The 21,270-nt window shown below is 43.4% G+C and overlaps 2 protein-coding genes across 4 annotated transcripts in view; both read right to left on the bottom strand.

Moving 5' to 3' along the window:
- The window catches only part of ak7b (adenylate kinase 7b), a 51,527-nt gene extending 37,502 nt beyond the window's left edge, over positions 1-14,025 (bottom strand). Inside the window, exons 1-4 of the mRNA XM_080202272.1 lie at positions 13,917-14,025; positions 9,734-9,913; positions 4,758-4,866; positions 1,111-1,205 (exon numbers count right to left, since the gene is read on the bottom strand). Coding sequence (XP_080058398.1) covers positions 1,111-1,205; positions 4,758-4,866; positions 9,734-9,913; positions 13,917-14,012 — 480 coding nt within the window. The 5' untranslated portion in view covers positions 14,013-14,025. The remainder of the gene's footprint in view (positions 1-1,110; positions 1,206-4,757; positions 4,867-9,733; positions 9,914-13,916) is intronic.
- A 4,464-nt stretch (positions 14,026-18,489) lies between these two features.
- vipas39 (VPS33B interacting protein, apical-basolateral polarity regulator, spe-39 homolog) overlaps positions 18,490-21,270 on the bottom strand; it is a 39,187-nt gene continuing 36,406 nt past the window's right edge. For all 3 annotated transcript variants that reach the window (XM_080201945.1, XM_080201944.1, XM_080201946.1), the window contains exons 19-20: positions 20,310-20,414; positions 18,490-19,143 (exon numbers count right to left, since the gene is read on the bottom strand). In XM_080201945.1, the coding sequence (XP_080058071.1) occupies positions 19,123-19,143; positions 20,310-20,414 (126 nt within the window). In that variant the 3' untranslated portion in view covers positions 18,490-19,122. The remainder of the gene's footprint in view (positions 19,144-20,309; positions 20,415-21,270) is intronic.

Genomic DNA, 21,270 nt, shown 5'->3' on the forward strand with positions numbered 1-21,270 from the left:
GGGGCCGCGGGGCTGGTCAGCAATTGAGCTGGCCAGTGATTGGGAGCTCAACAGTTAGGGGCCACCGTGCATACAGAGATCTCAGCACTGACAGATTGGTGATGCGCAGTGGCCTGTTCAGCGCTATGCTGCAGACCTCTCCAGCGGGAATAGGCCCCACCCACAGATTTTTCGAGTGATTCATGGTACAGTTCTCTGCAGTGCATAGAGTGTGGGAGATTCATATTGAAACTTCTACTGAAGAAAAGCAACATGATTTGCTCCAGTTTTTACATGAATTCGACACTTAGAATTTTTGGGGGAGAATTGCCCCCATTATATTCTGATTTAACGTACAATATATATAACAATGGAGAGAATACAAAGCAGCTAAGTGGCAATTAAGGTTTTTTTTCTCCGAAATTCCACTCTTATGAAGATGCAAACTCATGCCATGCAAGGCTCCAAAAGTGCAGCATCTCTCCATTGCCTTGCCTTTCATGTTTCTGCACTGCCAGTGAGTGGGGTCACTTTTTCATCCAGAGGGTGATGGGAATCTGGAACTCACTGCCTGAAATGATGGTAGAGGTGGGAACCCTCACAATATTTAAGCAGCATTTACTTGAGCGCTTAAAATGCCATAGCATACAAGGCTATGGATCAAGTGCCGGATTATACAATTAGGATAAATGGGTGTTTGATGGCCAGCACAGATACAATGGGCCAAAGGGCCTCTTTTTGTGCTGTAAAACCCTATGACTCTACTGTTGTTCAGGGAATGAAATCTGACCTACATGTGAGTCCAAACCAACAGCAATGTGGTTGACTCTTAACTGCCCCCTGAAATGGCCTAGTAAGCCACACAGTTTAAGGGCAATGAGGGTGGGCAACAAATGCTGGCTTTGCCAGTGATGCCCACATCCCATGAAAGAATTTTTTTAAAACCTGCACATCCACAAAATTTTGAACAGGTGCAGATCAACTCACCCATGATCATTGGGTAGAGTTCTGCAGGTCAGCTCTGCCTGAAGTGTCAACTATACTTAACAGACATGCTTAAAAGCAGCAAATTCAATTCGATTTTCTCAATGATTAAACAGCAAATGTCGAAACATTTTGGATTTTCCTTACAGGATCAGAGGGTTTGGTGAGTGCCCATGTCATTACTGTTGTCAACAGAATGAATATCTTTGTTCCCTCGAAATTTTCAATCTCTGAATGTAGTGCTGCAGGTGGAAAACAGAGAAAAAAATAAACATTACCCTTTGGCATTCTTTCATTATTTACTTATCTGGTCCTGAATTAGACAATGAAATTTACGTTCATATAGAATTGTATTGTTTTAATATACTTGCATTCCCTTGAATTTCAGGAGTGATTCATAACTCGGTGAGTTCTATCTCCTGTGCCATATTTTATAAGTTCGAACGCTTGATGCTCCAGAAGGTTCATCATGTTTTTCACTGCTTGGGAAATGGGGTGAGGCTGAAGGTGGACAGCAATATTCAACAGCACTTCATACACAAAATGTCTACCTACTCATACTGAACTTTATATAGAATTACATAGGTTAGTATGTCACAGAAACAGGCAAGTCAGCCAAGCTGGTCTATACCAGTGAAGCCGTCCTCCATCATGCTATATCCAAACCAATTGTCATATTCTTCTACTTTTTCCTTCCTCATATACTTCCCATTAAATATATCCCTGACATTTGCCTCAACTACAGCTGACGGCCATTTTCATGAACTTACGAAATATACACTGAGGTCCCTCTGTTCCTGCACCTCCTTTAGAGTTTCTCCCTTTATTTCATACAATCTCTTCATATTCTTCCTGCCAATATGAATCATCTCAACTTCGCTGCATTAAATTTCATCTGTCACTCTGCTATAAGTGTGTAAAAAAGGTGGGCAAGGAAAATTGTGTCACTGAGCATTGACTGACTTTATATGTTTCTAAGCATGTCAGTAAATATTACATGGTATCAGAAAATCTACCCTTGGTGATTACATGCCATATTTATTAACCTACCGTGTGCTATGAATGAGATCAGTAGTCTGGGCAGTAAGCACAATTGACATGGCAATGGTTTACTTAGTCCAACACAGACAGGTTGGGCCACATGGTATGCTTCTGTGCTATATATCCTATGTAATCCTAGTCAGATCTAGTAAGCGCCTCTCCCCGTTTAGGAAACATATAATGTTCAGTATCTGAAATAGTGGCATTGAAAGCTCGCTTTCAACTGACAAAAATCCTCATTAATAAAACTTTCTTCAACAGTTATTAGCTGAATACAGTGAGATAAAAGATCATATTTTCGAGTTACATAGAAAAAAGAGACAATAGAAAGAGAAAAGTAAGAACAGAGAATTCAGATAGGGTATTTTACAGTTTTATTTTTACGCAAATTTGTTTGTTGGTATTTTTCTTGTAGGGTACCGTTAATATTCTAGTAATAAAACTGTTGTTTCCCTGAATTTGTTAGCAGTCTAAGGGTAAATGATACAATTGTTTTTGATTCTACAATGCATAACAGCACAATTAAACTAATTAAAAATGCAATATTAAAATGGTTTTGTTTTAAGTTCCTATCTCGTTAAAAAGTTAAAGAGCAGATTTCTATCATTGCTAATTCAAGTGGAATGCAAGTTACCCTAGATACTGATAAAGGGATAGGCATGGATACAGACCACAAATAAAGTGAAGCCAGTGCTGAAAATGATGTACCAGAGCGATACGATTACTCACACTGTAACCTAAACACTATGTGGTGTGTATTTTCTTAAGGTTCTCTGCAGATTAAATCTCACTGACCCGAGTTAAGTTGCACATCTCAACATTTCCATTGTCTATCATGATGGAAATATCATGGCTAGAACTCTCTGGTCTTCCTGCTGCCGCTGCCAGTGTGAATGGAGAATTTGGTGCTCAACCAAATCTCTGTTCACTGCCACGGACTGGAGAATCCCAGCTGCGGGTGAGGTCAGCAAATCAGGCTGCATATTTTTCTAATAATATTGTGGTACACTGAGAAACAGGCTTGTAGGTCTGATTCATTTAATTAAAATGAAGAGAGTTAGACTGCAAGGTTAAAGTTTATTTATTATTAGTCACAAGTAAGGCTTACACTGCCATGAAGTTACTATTAAATTCCCCTGGTTGCCACATTCTGATATCCATTCGGATCAATGCATCTAACCAGCATGTCTTTCAGAATGTAGGAGGAAACACACACAGACACGGGGAGAACATGCAAACTCCACACAGACAATGACCCAAGCCGGGAATCAAACCCAGATCCCTGGTGCGTACTGGTTAGGTGCATTGACCCGAATGGGTGTCCGAGGGTGGCGACTAGGGGAATTTCTTAGTAACTTCATTGCAGTATTAATGTGAGCCTTACTTGTGACTCATGATAAATAAACTTTAACCTTGCAGTCTAACTGTCTTCATTTTAATTAAATGAGTAAGACCCTACAAGCCTGTTTCTCAGCGTACCAAGTATTATTAGAAAAATGTAGAAAAATATACAGCCAGATTCGTTGACCTCACCCGCAGCTGGGATTCTCCAGTCTGCTGTGAAGCAGCAGCGCTAAGCACTGTGCTACCATGCCACTCTAAGGTTAAAAAAATCAAAAGAGTTAGGTGTGAAAGCAAATGTTTTAAGTGGAAATTGGGTAGGGCTAAGAACAGTGGCAACATTAATGGAAATTTACATTAGGAAGATAAGGGAAGTGACTTGAAGTTAACGTTTATATTTCAAAAGGAACATGTATAATTGCAGGGGATTGTAAATTAAATAAAGTTAAAATATTAAGTTTATGTAGTAAAAGTAGTGGCCACAAATACCATGAATGATCTATAAATTCTGAGAAAAGAAACTTCTAAAGGAAGGTAAAACAAGAGAGCTAAAGATGAAAGAGAAAAAAACATTTTAAAGGGAGACATAAGACTGTATTAGTAGGTGTGGATATGAAATCTAAAAGCAGTGTGAACTGGAAACAGACTCATGAATAAGCAGCTGTCACCACCCTCAGAGAGAAGTGTTTGTGTCTTCCAGGTTTTGGAGACAAACTTTGGTCCAGAATCAAATGAGAGGGAAATGTTTGTGTAAGATTTCCCCTATAGCAACAAAGAATTTGTGGTAATATCTCTAGAGTTTGAAAGATAAAAATCTATGAGGACTGTTGCCTAAAAGAGATGTTTACCTCTGAGTTAATTAAGCAGATATCATTATTGGGAATGTTTGTAGAAGTACTGTTAATGGTGTAAATGGAGTTTTGTGTCTTTAAGTTTCATTTTTTTCAATAAATGTTTACATTTAGTTTTTAAATCTTCACAAGCAATTTAAAATTCTTCCTCCTGACTTCGGATGCCTTTTCATAAAATAGAAATGGTAAATTGTTGTGATAGCTTGTTCATGTTTCCCTGTGAGATTTGGGCAGCCTGGCAATTACCAGCTGCCATATCATAACACTATTTGTGTGTCTCGGCTTTCTAAGAAGAGGATTACTCAGAGAGGGCTTGGCTCTATTTTAATGGGGGAAAGTACAGGTCCATCCATCCCCTTTTTACAGTTTTAATGAAGTTCAGCACACCTTGTTAACAAATGCAACTTCACTGACAGGTACTTAGGATAGGATTTTTATTTGACCGTAATGGAATGCTGATCATTTAGGAAACAAACAAGATGAAAGAAATTGAGCTGATTGTACATAATTATTGTTGAAAAGGCGAAAGGAAAACAGAAAAAGGAAATGGTAAATAAGAACCTGAAACAGCCCAAGAGGCTTCATCAATTTGCTCTGTTGACTCTGTGATGTTATAGATGATGATGTCGCAGTCTAGAAGATATTCCAATAGCTGCTCCCGTAAAGTAAACTGAAATAAGATGTGAAAAATGAAGAAAGCTACTTTTTTAAACAGATTTTTACAGTCTGCGTTAGATAATTTCCAGGTTAACATAACAATACCTTTTTAAAAAATAATTTCTACAAAAAGTGTAAGATAGCAAACCTGTTTAGAACTTGTGTCTAAACTCTAAAGTGTACGGTATGCCTCAGGGATCAGTGCTGGGTCCATTGTTATTTGTCATTTATATTCATGATTTGGATGAGAATATAGGAAGCGTGGTTAGTAAGTTTGCAGATGACACCAAGATTGGTGGCATAGTGGACAGTGAAGTAAGTTAACTCTGATTGCAACGAGACACCAATCAATTGGGCCAGTGGGCTGATGAATGGCATATGGAGTTTAATTTAGACAAATGCGAGGTGATGCATTTTGGTAGAATGAACCAGGGCAGGACTTACTCAGTTAATGGTAGGGCGTTGGGGAGAGTTACAGAACAAAGAGATCTATGGGTACATATTCATAGCTCCTTGAAAGTGGAGTTACAGGTGGACAGAGTGGTGAAGAAGGCATTCACCATGCTTGGTTTCATCGGTCTGAACATTGAATACAGGAGTTAGGACGTCTGTTGAAGTTGCATGAGACATTGCTAAGGCCACACTTGGAATACTGTGTGCAGTTCTGATCACCCTATTATAGAAAGGATATTATTAAACTATAAAGAGTGCAGAAAAGATTTACTAGGATGCCACCAGGATGGGACAGTTTGAATTATAGGGAGAAACTGGATAGACTGGAACTTCTTTCTCTGTAACGTATGACACTGAGAGGTGACCTTATAGAGGTCTATACAATAATGAGGGGCACAGGTAAGGGAGATACTCAATATCTTTTCCCAAAGGTAGGGGAGTCTAAAACTAGAGGGCTTAGGTTTAAGTTGAGAGGGGAGAGATACAAAAGTGTCCAGACGGGCAATTTTTTCACACAGAGGGTGGTAAGTGTCTGGAACAAGTTGCCAGAGGTAGTAGTAGAGGTGGGTACAATTTTGTCTTTTAAAAAGCATTTAGATAATTGCATGGATAAGATGGGTTTAGAGGGATATGAGCCAAATGTGGGCAATTGGGATTAGCTTAGGGGTTTTAAAAAACGGGTGGCATGGACAAGTTGGGCTGAAAGGTCTGTTGACATGCTGTAAACCTCTATGACTCTATGTGCGACGTGCATATTTGCAGTTCACGTTTGCAATATTTCAAGTTCCAATGGAGGTTTAAAGATATTCTTTTCCTTTTCAGATCTCCAGCTGTATGCACGTTGACATATTATATGACTGACTCACAATTCAATTCAATTTTCTCCCCTCCTCTCCTCAAATCTTGCTACGCCTCTCCAAGACCACTTGTCAGTGACTCCAGTGTCACTCATGTATGGATGTAGATAATAATTTTGAGCTGACTGGTTTACTGTGGAGGGCATCATAGTTAAGCTCAGTCCGAGCCTCACTCAATGTCAACACACACAGACTCTCCCACAGTGGCCACTGGAATAGAAACCTTGAATAGAAACCTGGAATAGAAACTGGAATAGAAATAGTTGCCTTTCCCCCTTTCTATCTCAGAGGCACGAAGGCCAATTGTGGCAAATGGGATCAGCTAACTGAGTGCAGGTTCAATGGTGAACCTGAAGTAAAAAGAAAAGGAAAAGGCTAGAATTACTCAGTAGGTCTGTCAGCATTTGCGAAGAAATAGAGTTAATGTCTCAAGCTGATGGCTCTTCAATAAAACTGGGAAAAGTTAGAGATGTAACAGGCTTAAAGTGAATACAGAGGTAGGGAAAGATGGGAAGATGTAAAGAAGAATGAAAGGTTTTGGGCGGGACTTTAAAGCCTTACTCATCCCAAAAGTGTAAAATCCCTCCCGAGGTCAATGGACTTTCCATGGTCCAATCCTCACCTGCTCTGATTCCCGTGGCAGGTGGAGCGGTAAAATTTTGGCGAATGTCTCTATAGTGAGAAATTAAATGACAAAAAGTACAAGGCAAGGGCAGTGTTAATAGGACAAGTAAAAAAAAAGAAGGAATGTTATGGAGTTCAAATCTTTCCAAGGGATGGTAATTATGGGAGATTCCTGCAGAATGTGTCCATAACTCTGATCCCATTAGGGCAGCTTCTGAAGAAGCATCAGTGATGGAAATGGGGAGAGGCACAAAAAGAAGCGTTTACTAAAGTAAAGCAAGCCTTACAGTCATCAACAAACTGCTAAATTTTGATCCAGCCAAATTTTTGGTACTGACCTGTGGTGCATCGCCATATAGAGTGGGAGCTGTCCTTTCCCACAAGATGTCAGTCAACATTGAGAGGCCGCACACAATCTGCCAATGGTGGTTGTGGCTGTTGTAGACTTCACTGGCCAGAAATCTAGCCATTTTGAATGTGTATCCACCAAGATGTGGAACATCTGTCCCATGAATGGTCCAATGAAGTCTATGTATAAATGCGATCATGGACGACTCAGCCACTGCCATGGATATATATATTAACTGGTGGTGGCAATAACTGCTGGGCTTGACAACTCAGTGCTCAACGCTGAGCATTCTTTCAATGTCTTTTTCGATACCGGGCCACCAGACATAACTTCAGGCCAGTATTTTCATTCTGCTCTGCCTGGGATGTACATCACTGGACCGTTCATACAACATATATTTCTCCTCATCCTGGTGGATGCACATTCAAAATGGCTGAAGGCCAGCTAATGATGGCCACTGCCACCATCAACAGGTCTTTGCCATCCATGGAGTCCTTGAGGTCTTAATGTCCAACAATGGCAGGGAAGGCAATGGCCTAGTGGTATTATCGCTAGATTATTAATCTAGAAACTCAGCTAATGTTTTGGGGATCCAGGTTCAAATCCTGCCACGGCAGATGGTGGAATTCAATAAAAAATATCTGGAATTAAGAATCTACTAATGACCATGAAACCATTGCCGACTGTCGGAAAAACATGTCTGGTTCACTAATTCCTTTAGGGAAGGAAATTTGCCATCTTTACTTGGACTGGCCCACACATGACTCCAGAGCCACAGAAATGTGGTTGACATTCACTACCCTTTGAACAAGGGCAACTAGGGATTGGCTATAAATGCTGGCCACAAGCGATGCCCATGTCCCACGAAGGAATAAAACATAGGCACAATATTTGCAGCTGAGAAGTTCCGTCAGGTTGTCAGGTCAAATGGAATACACTACGTTCAGACAGTCCCTTACCACCCAGCCTCAAATGGCTTGGCTGAGCAAGCCATGCAATCATTTAAGACTTTGATAAAAAAAGCAAGCTCAGAGGCCACTCACTTATGTTTCTCAAGTTTCTTGTTATTATTGTACAGTACTACTACAACCAGGGTTTATGCCAGCTGATTATTAATGGGACACCACCTACAATCCAACTTGGATTTGGTGTTTCCAGATTTGTCTGGGAGGGTGGAGGCTGGCCAGACCTCCCAGAAAGAACACCATGACTTGAAGGACACAGAATGTTTGAGGTTGATGACCTAGTCATAGCAAGAAACATTGGATGGACCAGTCTGGTTGTCAGGAAACATTGTAGAGAGAATGTGACCAGTTTCATACATGTTGGATGTATAAGGTTGCCACGTGAAAAAACATGTGGATCATTTGAGGACTAGAGCTAGACCTGATCCAGGGCACCAATAGGTATGTTCCCACTGCAGATTTATATGTACCAGCTCCAGAACCAAGATACCTGCAGCCTTTGTAGATCAAAGCTGCCCCTGGCTTCTGTAGCCAAGGAGAGAGAAGCCACTGGGGAAGATATCACCCTGAGCTGATGAGTTTGCCTTTTGCTTCTACTGGACCGGATTCACTGCTTGCTGAAGCACCCTGTATTGAGTTGTGGCATTCCGCAAGAGTCTGATAGCTTCTGGATTGACTGATTTTGTGAATGGACTTTCCTTTTGGTGTCCCTAATGTGATATTGTGTCTTATGCCAATGCTTAATGACATTTCCTTTTTTGTTTTCATTCATAGGTGAACTCAAGAGTTAGGGGGTAAGGAGTGGCTCCTTTAAGGGGTGATCCTTTGTGGGCTATATGATTGGGCCATATCCTATGGAGCGGCAACGAATTAAGCAGGGTCAATCAGGAATAAGGGTGAGTGTCTTGCGGACCTCAGCTGGAACCAGAGAGAAGAGACAACCAGACTGGTCCATCCAAATAAGATAAGACTTGTGCATATGTTCTGTCAGACCCTTACCATGTATATAACTAATATAGGTTAGTAAACCCTTCTTGTTGCCAGAACCTCATTGAGTTTTCTCCAGTAATTAAAGTTCCCTTTCAGATTGTGATTGGCCTGTTGTATAAGTGCAGCATTTTTTAATGTATTTATCAGTCACAAGTAAGGCTTACATTAACACTGCAATGAAGTTACTGTGAAATTCCCCTTCTCACCACACTCCAATGCCTGCTCGGGTATACTGAGGGAGAATTTAGCATGGTCAATGCACCTAATCAGCATGTCTTTCTGAATGTGGGAGGAAACCGGAAAACCTGGAGGAACCCCATGTAGACACAGGGAAAATGTGCAAATTCCACACAGACACTAATCCAAGCCGGGAATTGAACCCAGGTCCCTGGCGCTGTAAAGCAGTGGTGCTAACCACTGTGCTACCGTGTTGTCCTGCCCTATCCCTTTGTGATTGAGATTAACAATCATTAACAATCAGCTCTTCTACATGCCAAGCAATAGTAACCTGGTAAGAAACCATGAACATGCACACTTGTCTTTGCCTAATTATAAGAACTCCAGTCCTGTTTTGAGATATCAGTCCTATTATTAATTTTAAAAAAACTTTTAGGAACATTTTTGCTTCGGAAAGTGACTTACAGAGAAGATTTCAAAAGCAAACTCAGGCTTCTTGGCTTCAGCATTATTCATTGTTCCTACCACTTGGTATGTCCCTTTGGATATTTGAACACTTTTGACTGTGTCAGTCTCTTCCTCAGCTTGCTCTTCATCTTCTATCGGTTCCTCCAGCGATGCTCCAATCACACAGGTGGATAGGTGCTGGAAATGAATCAGGTATCAGACTTTAACCCTTGAGCTCATAGAAGCAGAGAACAGTACAGCACAGAAGGAGGTCATTTGATTCAACAAGTCTGTGCCATCTCATCTCAGGAACAATCTCATTGGTTCCATTTCCTCGTGCACTCCCAACACTCCTGACATTTTCTTCTCCTTCATGTATTTATCCAATTCTCTTTTGAAAGTGACTAATGAATCTGTATCAGGCAGTATATTCCAAATCCTACTCACTTGTTCTGTAAAAAAGTTTATTTTATGACAAATCAGGTTCTTTTCTCTATCATCTTATGTTCCCTCTGGTTATCGGCTCTTTAGCCACTGGAAATAGTTTCTCCTTTCATTTACTCTATCTAAACCCTTCATAATCATAAACACCTTCATTGCCTCCTCTTAGCTTTCTCTCTATTCTATGGAAAACAATCCCAGCTTCTCCAACAAAAGCAGAAAATGCTGGAAAATCTGAGCAGGTCTGACAGCCTTCATGGAGAGAGAGCACCGCCAATGTTTGAAGTCTGGAAGACTCTTCGTTAGAGCTCCAGGCTTGAAACATTACTTCCGTTCTCTCCCCATAGACGTTGCAAGGCCTGCTGAGGTTTTCCAGCATTTTCTGTTTTTGTTTCAGATCCGCAGTAATTTGCTTTTATTCTAGCTTCTCCTGTTTATCCACGTGACTGTAATCCTTCACCTGGAACCATTCTAATAAATATTTTCTGTACCGTCTCTAAAGGTTTCATGTCCTTCTTAAAATGTGGTGCCCAGAATCAGACACAGTACTCCAGCTGAAGCCTAACTAGCATTTTATACAGGTTTAGCATGATAAAAAATTACAAATCAAAACCTTTTCATGGAAGTTTTTTCTACAGTTCTTCAACAGCATTGTTAATTTTCAGCACTGACAATCTTAGCAAAGGTCATATATTATATTAGCAAAGGTCAGTTTTGTTGATGTTTCATGATGGAAGCATGTGAAAATGGAATTTCCAAGCTTTGAAACCTATGGCAGTGTACCTTACCACTGTCAATGAAAAACTTGGAAAAACTTACAACTTTAAGTTTATTTATTAGTCACAAGTAAGGTTTACATTAACACTGCAATTAAGTTATTGTAAATTCCCCCCAGTTGCCACATTGTGGCACCTGTTCGAGTCAATGCGCCTAGCCAGCACGTCTTTCAGACTGTGGGAGGAAACCAGAGCACCTGGGGAAAACCCACACAGACACAGAGAGAATGTGCAAATTCCACACAGACAGTGACCCAAAGCGGGGATCAAACCCGGGTCCCTGGCACTGTGAGGCATCAGTGCTAACCGCGGTGCCACCGTGCTGCCCAACTTCAGAAAGGCAGTAAAACTAATGGCATCAGACACTTATTGTATTCTCTGCCCAATTTTTAACAGCTCTGATACTGCCAGCTTTATGCCCTCTTCAATTAAATTATCTTTCCTGGACTCAAAAGCTATCTTGTCAAACGAACTGTGTTCCTTCTACTTAAGTGCTTGGGAATACACAGTAGGAGATTAATCAGTTGCCTTAATGATCAAGTCAAGTTGAAACCAGCCCCTATTATCTAAAGGCTCATCACACATTCTTTTTAATGTGTTTAATGTGCTGTGCTCATTTATAAAAATATAATGTTGAATGAAGTTTGTAAAATGGCAGAGGCGCATTGTAGTAAAGGAAGATTAAGTTCAGAAATCACAGGCTAGATACAGATGAGGAGTACCATTCATCTCATCTTAGCTGGCATAGGCACAGTGGGCCTAAGGGCACCTTTCCCGTACATCAGGGAAGATTCACTCGGCGATTCCTGAGATGAAGGGGTTGTCTAATGAGGCAACCTGCTGCAGGCTGAGCCTTTACTCATTGGAGTTTAAAGAATGAAAGGTAAAGTTATTGAAACATATAATACTCTGAGGAGATATGATCCGAGCAAGGGCAGAAGATTATTTTAGTTTAGTTAGAGCATCATGATCAGCACAGGCTTGAAGGGCCGAAGGCCTGTTCCTGTGCTATAATTTTCTTTGTTCTTTCTTTGCACCATTCTGGAATTTCCCCAACCAGAATCATGTACACAAGTATGCATATTTATGCACATTTACAGACACATTTAGAGACATATTTACGTAAACAAATGCACGCACACTTACACGTATACTTACCCACATGCAGACTTGCACTTACTTACACACTTAACCCCACAGTTAGTCACACACATATGGACATGAATTTTTGCCCCACATACGTTTAACCCCACACACATATGGACGTGAATCCTCGCCCCGCATACGTTTAACCCCACACACATTCTCCTCACATGCACTTCCCCTCCACTCACACATTTGTGGCCTCACACATATATCCCAACAGACTGACACACCTTTACTCCCACACGCACACAGAATCCCAACGGTGCAGAAGAAGGCCATTCAGCCCATTGAGTGTGCACTGACTCTCTGAAAGAACATTTTACTCAGGCCCACTCACTCCCGACTCCCCCGCCCCCTCCCAACACCCCCCCATCCCTATAACTTCACGCATTTACCATGGCTAATCCACCTAACCTACACATCTTTTGATATTAAATGGTAATTTAGCCTGGCCAATCAACCTAACCTGCACATCCTTTGGACTGTGGGAGGAAACCAGAGCACCCAGAGAAAAACCCACGTAGGGAGAAGTAGTAAGAATGAAAACTCCACACAATCAGCCAACTTAGGCTGGAATTGAACCCGAGTCCCTGGCACTGTGAGACAAGTGCCATTTAATAGCCCCCACCACCCCCTCACATGCACACATACTCTACTCACACAGGCATGAATAATTACCCCCACATACAGTTAACCTTCCTACACACACACATAAATCCCAAAAGATTCAAAATACCTACCCACATTTACCCCCCCACACACACTTATACCCCCACTCTCACTCCCCCAACACACTGACCCACACACATATTCATTGCCCCCCAAAACACTTTTACCCCTCACATAAACAATTACCTCCCACACACTAACCTCACCACACACACACTTGTACCCCAATACAATTATCCTCACCACACACACTTACCTGCCACATACACCCCTCCTACACAATCATTGCCCCTTACAGACTTGTACCCCTCACATACACAATTATCTCCCACACACTTACCCCACCACATACACTACTCCCCCTACCCACTTCTACCCGTCACATACACAATTATCCCCCACACGCTTAACCCCACCACACACGCACTTGTACCCCAATACAATTACCCCCATCACACACACATTTACTCTCACCTACACTCCCCCACACACATACACTCCCTCTACATACTTGTACCCCTCACATACACAGTTACCCCCCACTTACTTACCCCACCACACACACACATTTGTATCCGAATGCAACTACCCCCACCACACACGCTTACCCCCACATAAACTCCTCCCACACAAATACACACTTGGACTCCTCACAAACACAATTACCCCCCCACTCATTTACCCCACCACACACACACACACTTGTACCCCAACACAATTACCCCCACATACGCTCCCCCACACATATATACACTTGTATCCCTCACATACACAATTACCCCCCACTCATTTACCCCACCACACACACACACTTGTACCCCAACAATTACCCCCAACACACACATTTACTACCACATACACCCCCCCTCACACATACACTCCCTCTACATACTTGTACCCCTCACATACACAATTATCTCTCACACACTTACCTCACCACATACACTCCCCTCTACACACTTGTATACACAATTACCCCACCACACACACATTGTACCCCAACGCAATTACCCCACCACATGCAATTACCCCCACATACACTCCTCCCACACACATAAACACTTGTACCCCTCACACTCACAATTACCGCCCCCACCCCCCCCGACATTTACTAACCCCACATCCCCACACTCACTGCCCCTCAGTAACCAGTTGCCGATTTCGCTAACCTTCCCAATCTGACTCCCCACAAACGAGTCCAATTTGTTGAGGAAGATGCGCTTGCTGCGGACTTTCTCCGGGATGACCCCGAGCTGTTTGGCCATGATCGTCGCGGGCTCTTGGATACGGAACGGGGGGGGGACGCGTTGCTAGGGAGGGTCCTGAGGCTGAGCGCTCAGGCAGTGAGCGGGACACCTAAAGCTCAGCCTCAAGCTGCAGCAGCTCAGGAATCCCATTGGGAACAGTCACTGTACAGGAATCCCATTGGGAACAGCCACAGAGCCAGGAATCCCATTAGGAACAGCCACAGAGCCAGAATCCCATTGGGAACAGCCACAGAGCCAGGAATCCCATTGGGAACACCCAGAGAGCCAGAATCCCATTGGGAACAGCCACAGAGCCAGAATCCCATTGGGAACAGTCACAGAGCCAGAATCCCATTGGGAACAGTCACAGAGCCAGAAATCCCATTGGGAACAGTCACAGAGCCAGAATCCCATTGGGAACAGCCACAGAGCCAGGAATCCCATTGGGAACAGCCACAGAGCCAGGAATCCCATTGGGAACAGCGACAGAACCAGCAATCCCATTGGGAACAGCCACAGAGCCAGAATCCCATTGGGAATAGTCACTGGGCCAGGAATCCCATTGGGAACAGCCACAGAAAAAAGTCTGACAACACCAGGTTTAAGTCCAACTGATTTATTTGACAGTAAACTCAAGTAAACTAGTAGAGTTTACTATCAAATATATCGGTTGGACTTAAACCTGGTGTTGTCAGACTTTTTACTGTGTTCACCCCAGTCCAACGCCAGCATATCCACATCAGAACCGCCACAGAGCCAGGAATCCCATTGGGAACAATCACTGGGCCAGGAATCCCATTGGGAACAGTCACAGAGCCAGGAATCCCATTGGGAACAGCCACTGGGCCAGGAATCCCATGGGGAACAGTAACAGATGTGGAGATGCCGGCGTTGGATTGGGGTAAACACAGTAAGAAGTCTCTCAACACCAGGTTAAAGTCCAACCAATTTATTTGATAGTAAACTCACAAGCTTTCAGGGTTTTGTGTGTGCTGTTTTATGCTCTGTCTGAGGCCAGAACTCTCCATTCACCTGATGAAGGGGCAAACCCCGAAAGCTTGTGAGTTTACTATCAAATAAATTGGTTGGACTTTAACCTGGTGTTGTGAGACTTCTTACTGTGAACAGTCACAGAGCCAGGAATCCCACTGGGAACAGTCACTGGGCAGGAATCCCACTGGGAACAGTCACTGGGCAGGAATCCCATTGGGAACAGTCACAGAGCCAGGAATCCCAATGGGAACAGTCACTGTACAGGAATCCCATTGGGAACAGTCACTGGGCAGGAATCCCATTGGGAACAGTTACTGATACTGCCCACTGCCCTCTCCCAGGGTCATACTCATCCGATCTCCACCCTAACCAGCCCAACTCACAACCCTCACCACCCCAACACAGAAAGGGGAATTGAGGGCATACAAGTCAGAAGTGACTGCAATGGACTGTGGCAATTGTACTCTGGTACCTGTCACATACCACACAAAACATTGTCAGGGCATTCACGCTGCAAGCTTAGTGGGAAACACTAATGAGATAAAATATTTTCATTTATATAGCACCCTTCCTGACCTTGGGACACAAAGCACTTCCCGGCTAATTAAATACTTTCTTGAAGAAAAGCCACTGGTTTGAGGATGGAACTAAAGGGTGAAGCACTCAGTCATTTTGTCCATGATGTGGAGTTGTGGGAGTTGGATTGGGATAGGCACAGTAAGAAGTCTCACAATACCAGGTTAAAGTCCAACAGGTTTATTTGCTATCACAAGCCACAAGCTTTTGAAGCGCTGCTCCTTCATTAGGTGAGCGAGAGTTGTGTTCGCAAACAGGGCATATAAACATAAAACATAAGAACATAAGAAATAGGAGCAGGAGTAGGCCATCTGGCCCTTCGCGCCTGCCCTGCCATTCAATAAGATCATGGCTGATCTGTCGTGGCTCAGTTCCACATTCCCGCCCTCTCCCCATAACCCTTAATCCCCTCTCTTATCAAAAACCCATCAACCCACGTCTTAAAAATATTTAGCGAGGTAGCCTCCACCACTTCAACGGGCAGAGAATTCCAGAGATTCACCAGCCTTTGAGTGAAGAAATTCTTCCTCAACTCCGTTCTAAACCGCACCCCCTTTATCTTGAGGCTGTGCCCCTAGTCCTACTGTCCTTTCTGAGCGGGAAGAGTCTCTCCACCTCTATCCTATCCATCCCATTCATCATCTTATACGTCTCAATGAGATCTCCCCTCATTCTTCTAAACTCTAACGAGTACAAGCGTAGTTTATTCAGCCTCTCCTCATAGCTCAACCCCCTCAACTCCGGCATCAGCCTAGTAAACCTCCTCTGCACTCCCTCCAAGGCCAAAATATCCTTGCGTAAGTACGGCGCCCAAAACTGCACACAGTACTCCAGCTGCAGCCTCACCAATGCCCTATATAGCCACAACAAGTATATAGACACAAACTCAATCTACATGATAATATTTGGAATGCGAGTTTTACAGATAATCAAGTCTTAAAGGTACAGACCTCAATATGCCAACATCTTCATGCACAGGTTCGAACAAGACTTCTTCACTGCACAGGACCTTCAACCAATGCCATACACTAGATATATCGATGACATTTTCTTCTTTTGGACTCCTGAAGAACAATCACTGAAACAACTATATGATGACATCAACAAGTTCCATTCTACCATTAGACTCACCATGGACTACTCTCTGGAATTGGCTGCATTCTTGGACACACTCATCTTCATCAAGGACAGTCACCTCAGCACTTCACTATACCGCAAGCCCACAGATAACCTTACAATGTTCCATTTCTCCGGCTTCCACTATAAACACGTTAAAGAAGCCACCCCCTATGGACAAGCCCTCCATAAACACAGGATCTACTCAGATGAGGATCACAACAGATACCTCCAGATGCTGAAAGATGCCCTCATAAGAACAGGAAATGGCATTCAACTCATCGATCGACAATTCCGATGCGCCACAGTGAAAAACAGCACCGACTTCCTCAGAAGACAAATGTGGGACATGCTGGACAGAGTACCCTTTGTCGTCCAGTACTTCTCTGGAGCAGAGAAGTTTCGACATCTTCTTCGGAGCCTTCAACATGTCATCGATGAAGGCAAACACCTCGCCACGACCCCCACTTCTTGCCTTCAACTGCACACCCTCAAACAGACCATAGTCCACAGCAAACTACCCAGTCTTCAGAACAGTGACCACAACACCACACAACCCTGCCACAGCAACCTCTGCAAGACGTGCCAGATCATCGACATGGATGCCATCATCTCACGTGAGAACGCCATTCACCAGGTACATGGCACATACTCTTGCAACTCAGCCAATGTTGTCTACCTGATGCGCTGCAGGAAAGGATGTCTCGAGGCATGATACATTGGGGAGACCATGCAGATGCGACGACAACGGATGAACGAACATCGCTTGACAATCACCATGCATGAGCGTTCTCTTCCTGTTGGGGACCACTTCAGCAGTGACATGCATTCAGCCTCAGATCTCCGGGTAAGCGTTCTCCAAGGCAGCTTTCACGACACACAACGCAGAGTCGCTGAGCAGAGACTGATAGCCAAGTTCCGCACACATGAGGACACTCTCATCCGGGATCCTGGGTTCATGTCACACTATCTGTAACCCCCACGACTTGTCTGGGCTTGCAAAATCTCACTAACTGTCCTGGCTGGAGACAATACAAATCTCTTTAACCTGAGCTTAACCCTCTCTCCACTCACATTGTCTGTACCTTTAAGACTTGATTTCCTGTAAAGACTCACATTCCAACCATTATCTTGTTAATTGAGTTTGTGTCTATATGTGCACAACTCCCATTCACCTGATGAGGGGCAGTGCTCTGAAAGCTTATGCTACCAAATAAACCTGCTGGACTTTAACCTGGTGTTGTGAGACTTTTACCACTTCGTCCATGTCAGCACTTATCTGTGACAACCCAAAACCAATCCCACCTCAGCTAGCTTTGGTTCAACGACCTGTGCCGGGTTTGGGAATCATGGCCCAAATTCACTCCAAAGCAAACCACTATACTCATCTGTAGTATGGTCTGTTCTCAAGTCCAGCAGCCTCCTGCAATCAATAGTTGATCTCCCTGGCACTGCAAAAAGCAATGCATGAGAATAAGTGGAAGGAGGATTTGAGTCAGTGCTGGTCTGAAGATCAGTGTCTGCACATCAAAAATGTCAGTGTGTTGAGAAAGAGACCTTATAGTTATTGCGTTCAGCCCACCTAGCTGGCAATTTGAATTACTAAGACTAGCCCTTACGCCCCAGCAAAGGCCCACACACTGGGAGAACTTCCCACCTCACCTCAAATGACGTTCTCTCATTCATCCCCCAATCAACTCTCATTCTCCCCTTAAGACCCAAGATAGGCCAGAAGTGACGCCAGGCATAGGAAGAAAACAATAAAGCACCATACAAATGAACAAATAAAATGCAACATAGAAAAAACTACCAGAGTTTAGCATTTTATTACAAAACTTATTTTGAATGTGCAACTTGGTTTTCTGTTTCTGTACAACAAATATGCTTCCTCTCATTTATGTTGGAATAATATTTAGGAATTGAACTTTTTTTAAAAGTGTTATTAGGGGAGGGCCCAAACAAGCAGATAATAAATATATTGACTTTTCTCTAGTATCATATTCTTGATTCGAGATGTTAATGGTGAAGCCAGCTAGCAACAACTACTAGCTCAAACCAAATACCTCAATTTTTGAGAGACAGCTTGTCTCTTATCCTCAGTATTTTGTTAGTTTTAGCTTGGAGGATCAGGACTGTCTTTCACCAGCCAGACCTCCTCCACTGCTTTCCATCCTTCCCTCACTCCATCCCCCTTTCTTAAAAGTCAAAACCTTGCAACTGAACAACTTGATACACATGGAATATACAAATGCATGGATAGGACACTTAGTTTATAAGCTCCCATTTAATTATTCACTTTAATTGCGAGGGGGAAGAGCTCCTGCGATTCTCCAAAGGTTGATGTTGATCACTCCTCCTTGTCACAGATTATGAGATTTTTCAACCTCCTGCTCCCTCAGGAATCATGTACACAGGAGGTATTGCTGCATTGAATCTTGGTTCATCAATTTTTCCATCTAATTTGCTGCAAAACACAATAATATTCAAAACCACAGTAAACAATCTGGCAGGTGCATTCATTTTTCATTTACTTGTTTTATCTGGACAATATCCAGGCTTGGGCTGACATTCACACCTTACAAATGCCAGGCAATGATCATGGTCCTCACTCGCCCCAATTCTCACCCCTCTGTCTCCCACCATTCCTCTCTGCTCATCAACCCTTGTCCCCCTGCCTGTCAACCGTCGCCCCTAACTTGCTTGCCAATCCTCGCAACCTCCTCAACTGCCAGCCATCACCCACCCCCACTGAAGTGCATTTGAGCAAGATGATTCCTTTTCACGCTTTCTGCCCCCAGAGATACTCTAACCATGCCCTTTGACGTTCAAATGGTGTTACCATTACTGAATTCCCCCATTATCAACATCCTTTGGGTTACCATTGACCAGAAACTCAACTGGACTTATCACATAAGCACAGTGGCTGCAAGAGCAGATCAGAGGCTAGGAATGCTGTGGCGAATAACTCACCTCCTGACTCCTCAAAATCTATCCACCAGGATAGGTCTATAAGGCACAGGTCAGGAGTGTGATGGAATACTCCCCACTTGCTTGGATGGGTGCAGCTCCAAAAACACCTCAAAAGCTTGACATTATCCAGGACAAAACAGCCCGCTTGACTGACACCACATCTACAAACATTCAATCCCTCCACCACTGATGCTCAGCAGTAGCAGTGTGTACTATCTACAAGATGCACTGCAGCAATTCACTAAAGATCCTTAGACAGCACCTTCCAAATCCCCGACTAGTTCCATCTAGAAAGACAAGGGCAGCAGATACATGGAAACACCACCATCCATAAGTTCCTCTCCAGGCCACACACCAACCTAACTTGGAAATATATCATCGCTCCTTCACAGTTGCTGGGTCAAAATGCTGGCCATGTCCCACGAATGAAAAAAAATTAAAAAGATAGCTCTCACTTCCAGCCAATAAGCAAGCAACAGCTTTAACAGGACAGCAATTGTCTCTATTTCTGGAATGGACCATGCTTTAAAGCAGTCCAGAGTCCCAGTTACAGGCTGAGATCATCACTTGGCCACAAGATTAAAGTCAGCTGTCACAAGTGCTTTAAACATTGTTGCAACCCAGCACTAGCTAAAATTTAAAGCTGTGTTTTAAACTTACAGAATTGGTCAGGATATAGTCAATCTTCCTGTGTTCTTGTGAGTTTTTCTCCACTTTGTCTCTGTACAGAACCAGCTGCTGTCGGTCTTTGAGATCCCTGTAGGTCTAAATTAGGAGCAAAGGAATAAGTAAACAAACTTTTACAAACTACTGCATCATTTACTTTCTGTAACCTCAACTGATATTTACATCCCCAATTTAAACATCTGGAATCAATGCCATTGCCACTATCTTCACTGATACTTCATCAGGGTATCCTGACCCTTTGTTTGGTCGCATTCCCTCGCTCCTAAACTAACCATTACCTCCCAGATGAACCATTCTCATGTCTCTGGCAATGACATTTCTAACTCAAGAGGTTCAGGAGAGTCAGGACAACATCTGTATGCTCAACTCACCAATTTATTTTGATGGGTATTTGGATCACATGCACTCAAAATGCGTGCCTTTCTCACCATGAACAAGCTGCTTGGGGGCAGAAAGTGTGAAAAGGAATCCTCTTGCTCAAATGCACTTTGATGGGGATGGAGGGGGGTCAATGAGGACTGATGGTTGGCAGGCAAGGGGGGGAGGGCGAGGGTTGGCGAATGAAGGGGGTAAGGGCTGTGGCAAGGGGAATGAGGGTTGGCAGTCAGGGGTATTGTACAGGATACAGGGGTGAGAATTTGGGGGAGAGAAGATCGAGGACAGGCTAGAGACCAAGGGCGGGGTGGGGACGGGCAGGCTCTGAGGGCGCCGACCAAGGGTGGGGTGGGCGCCGAGGGCATGGAGGGGAGATGACTGATGAAAGCCTGCTGTTTATAGTGTTTGAGAGGGTATCCAGCAGCTGAGTTGACCCAGACCATTTGTGACATTAAACACACCTGGCTGTTCTGGATCTCTGTGAAACACATCCACAATGGACATTCTGCATGAAACTGTGCTACTGCTCTTTGTGGCACTCAGCCCCTTCCTATCGCAG

This window comes from Carcharhinus amblyrhynchos, chromosome 14, assembly GCF_965287045.1.
Source record: "Carcharhinus amblyrhynchos chromosome 14, sCarAmb.v2.hapA, whole genome shotgun sequence".
In the NCBI taxonomy this organism is placed as follows: domain Eukaryota; kingdom Metazoa; phylum Chordata; class Chondrichthyes; order Carcharhiniformes; family Carcharhinidae; genus Carcharhinus; species Carcharhinus amblyrhynchos.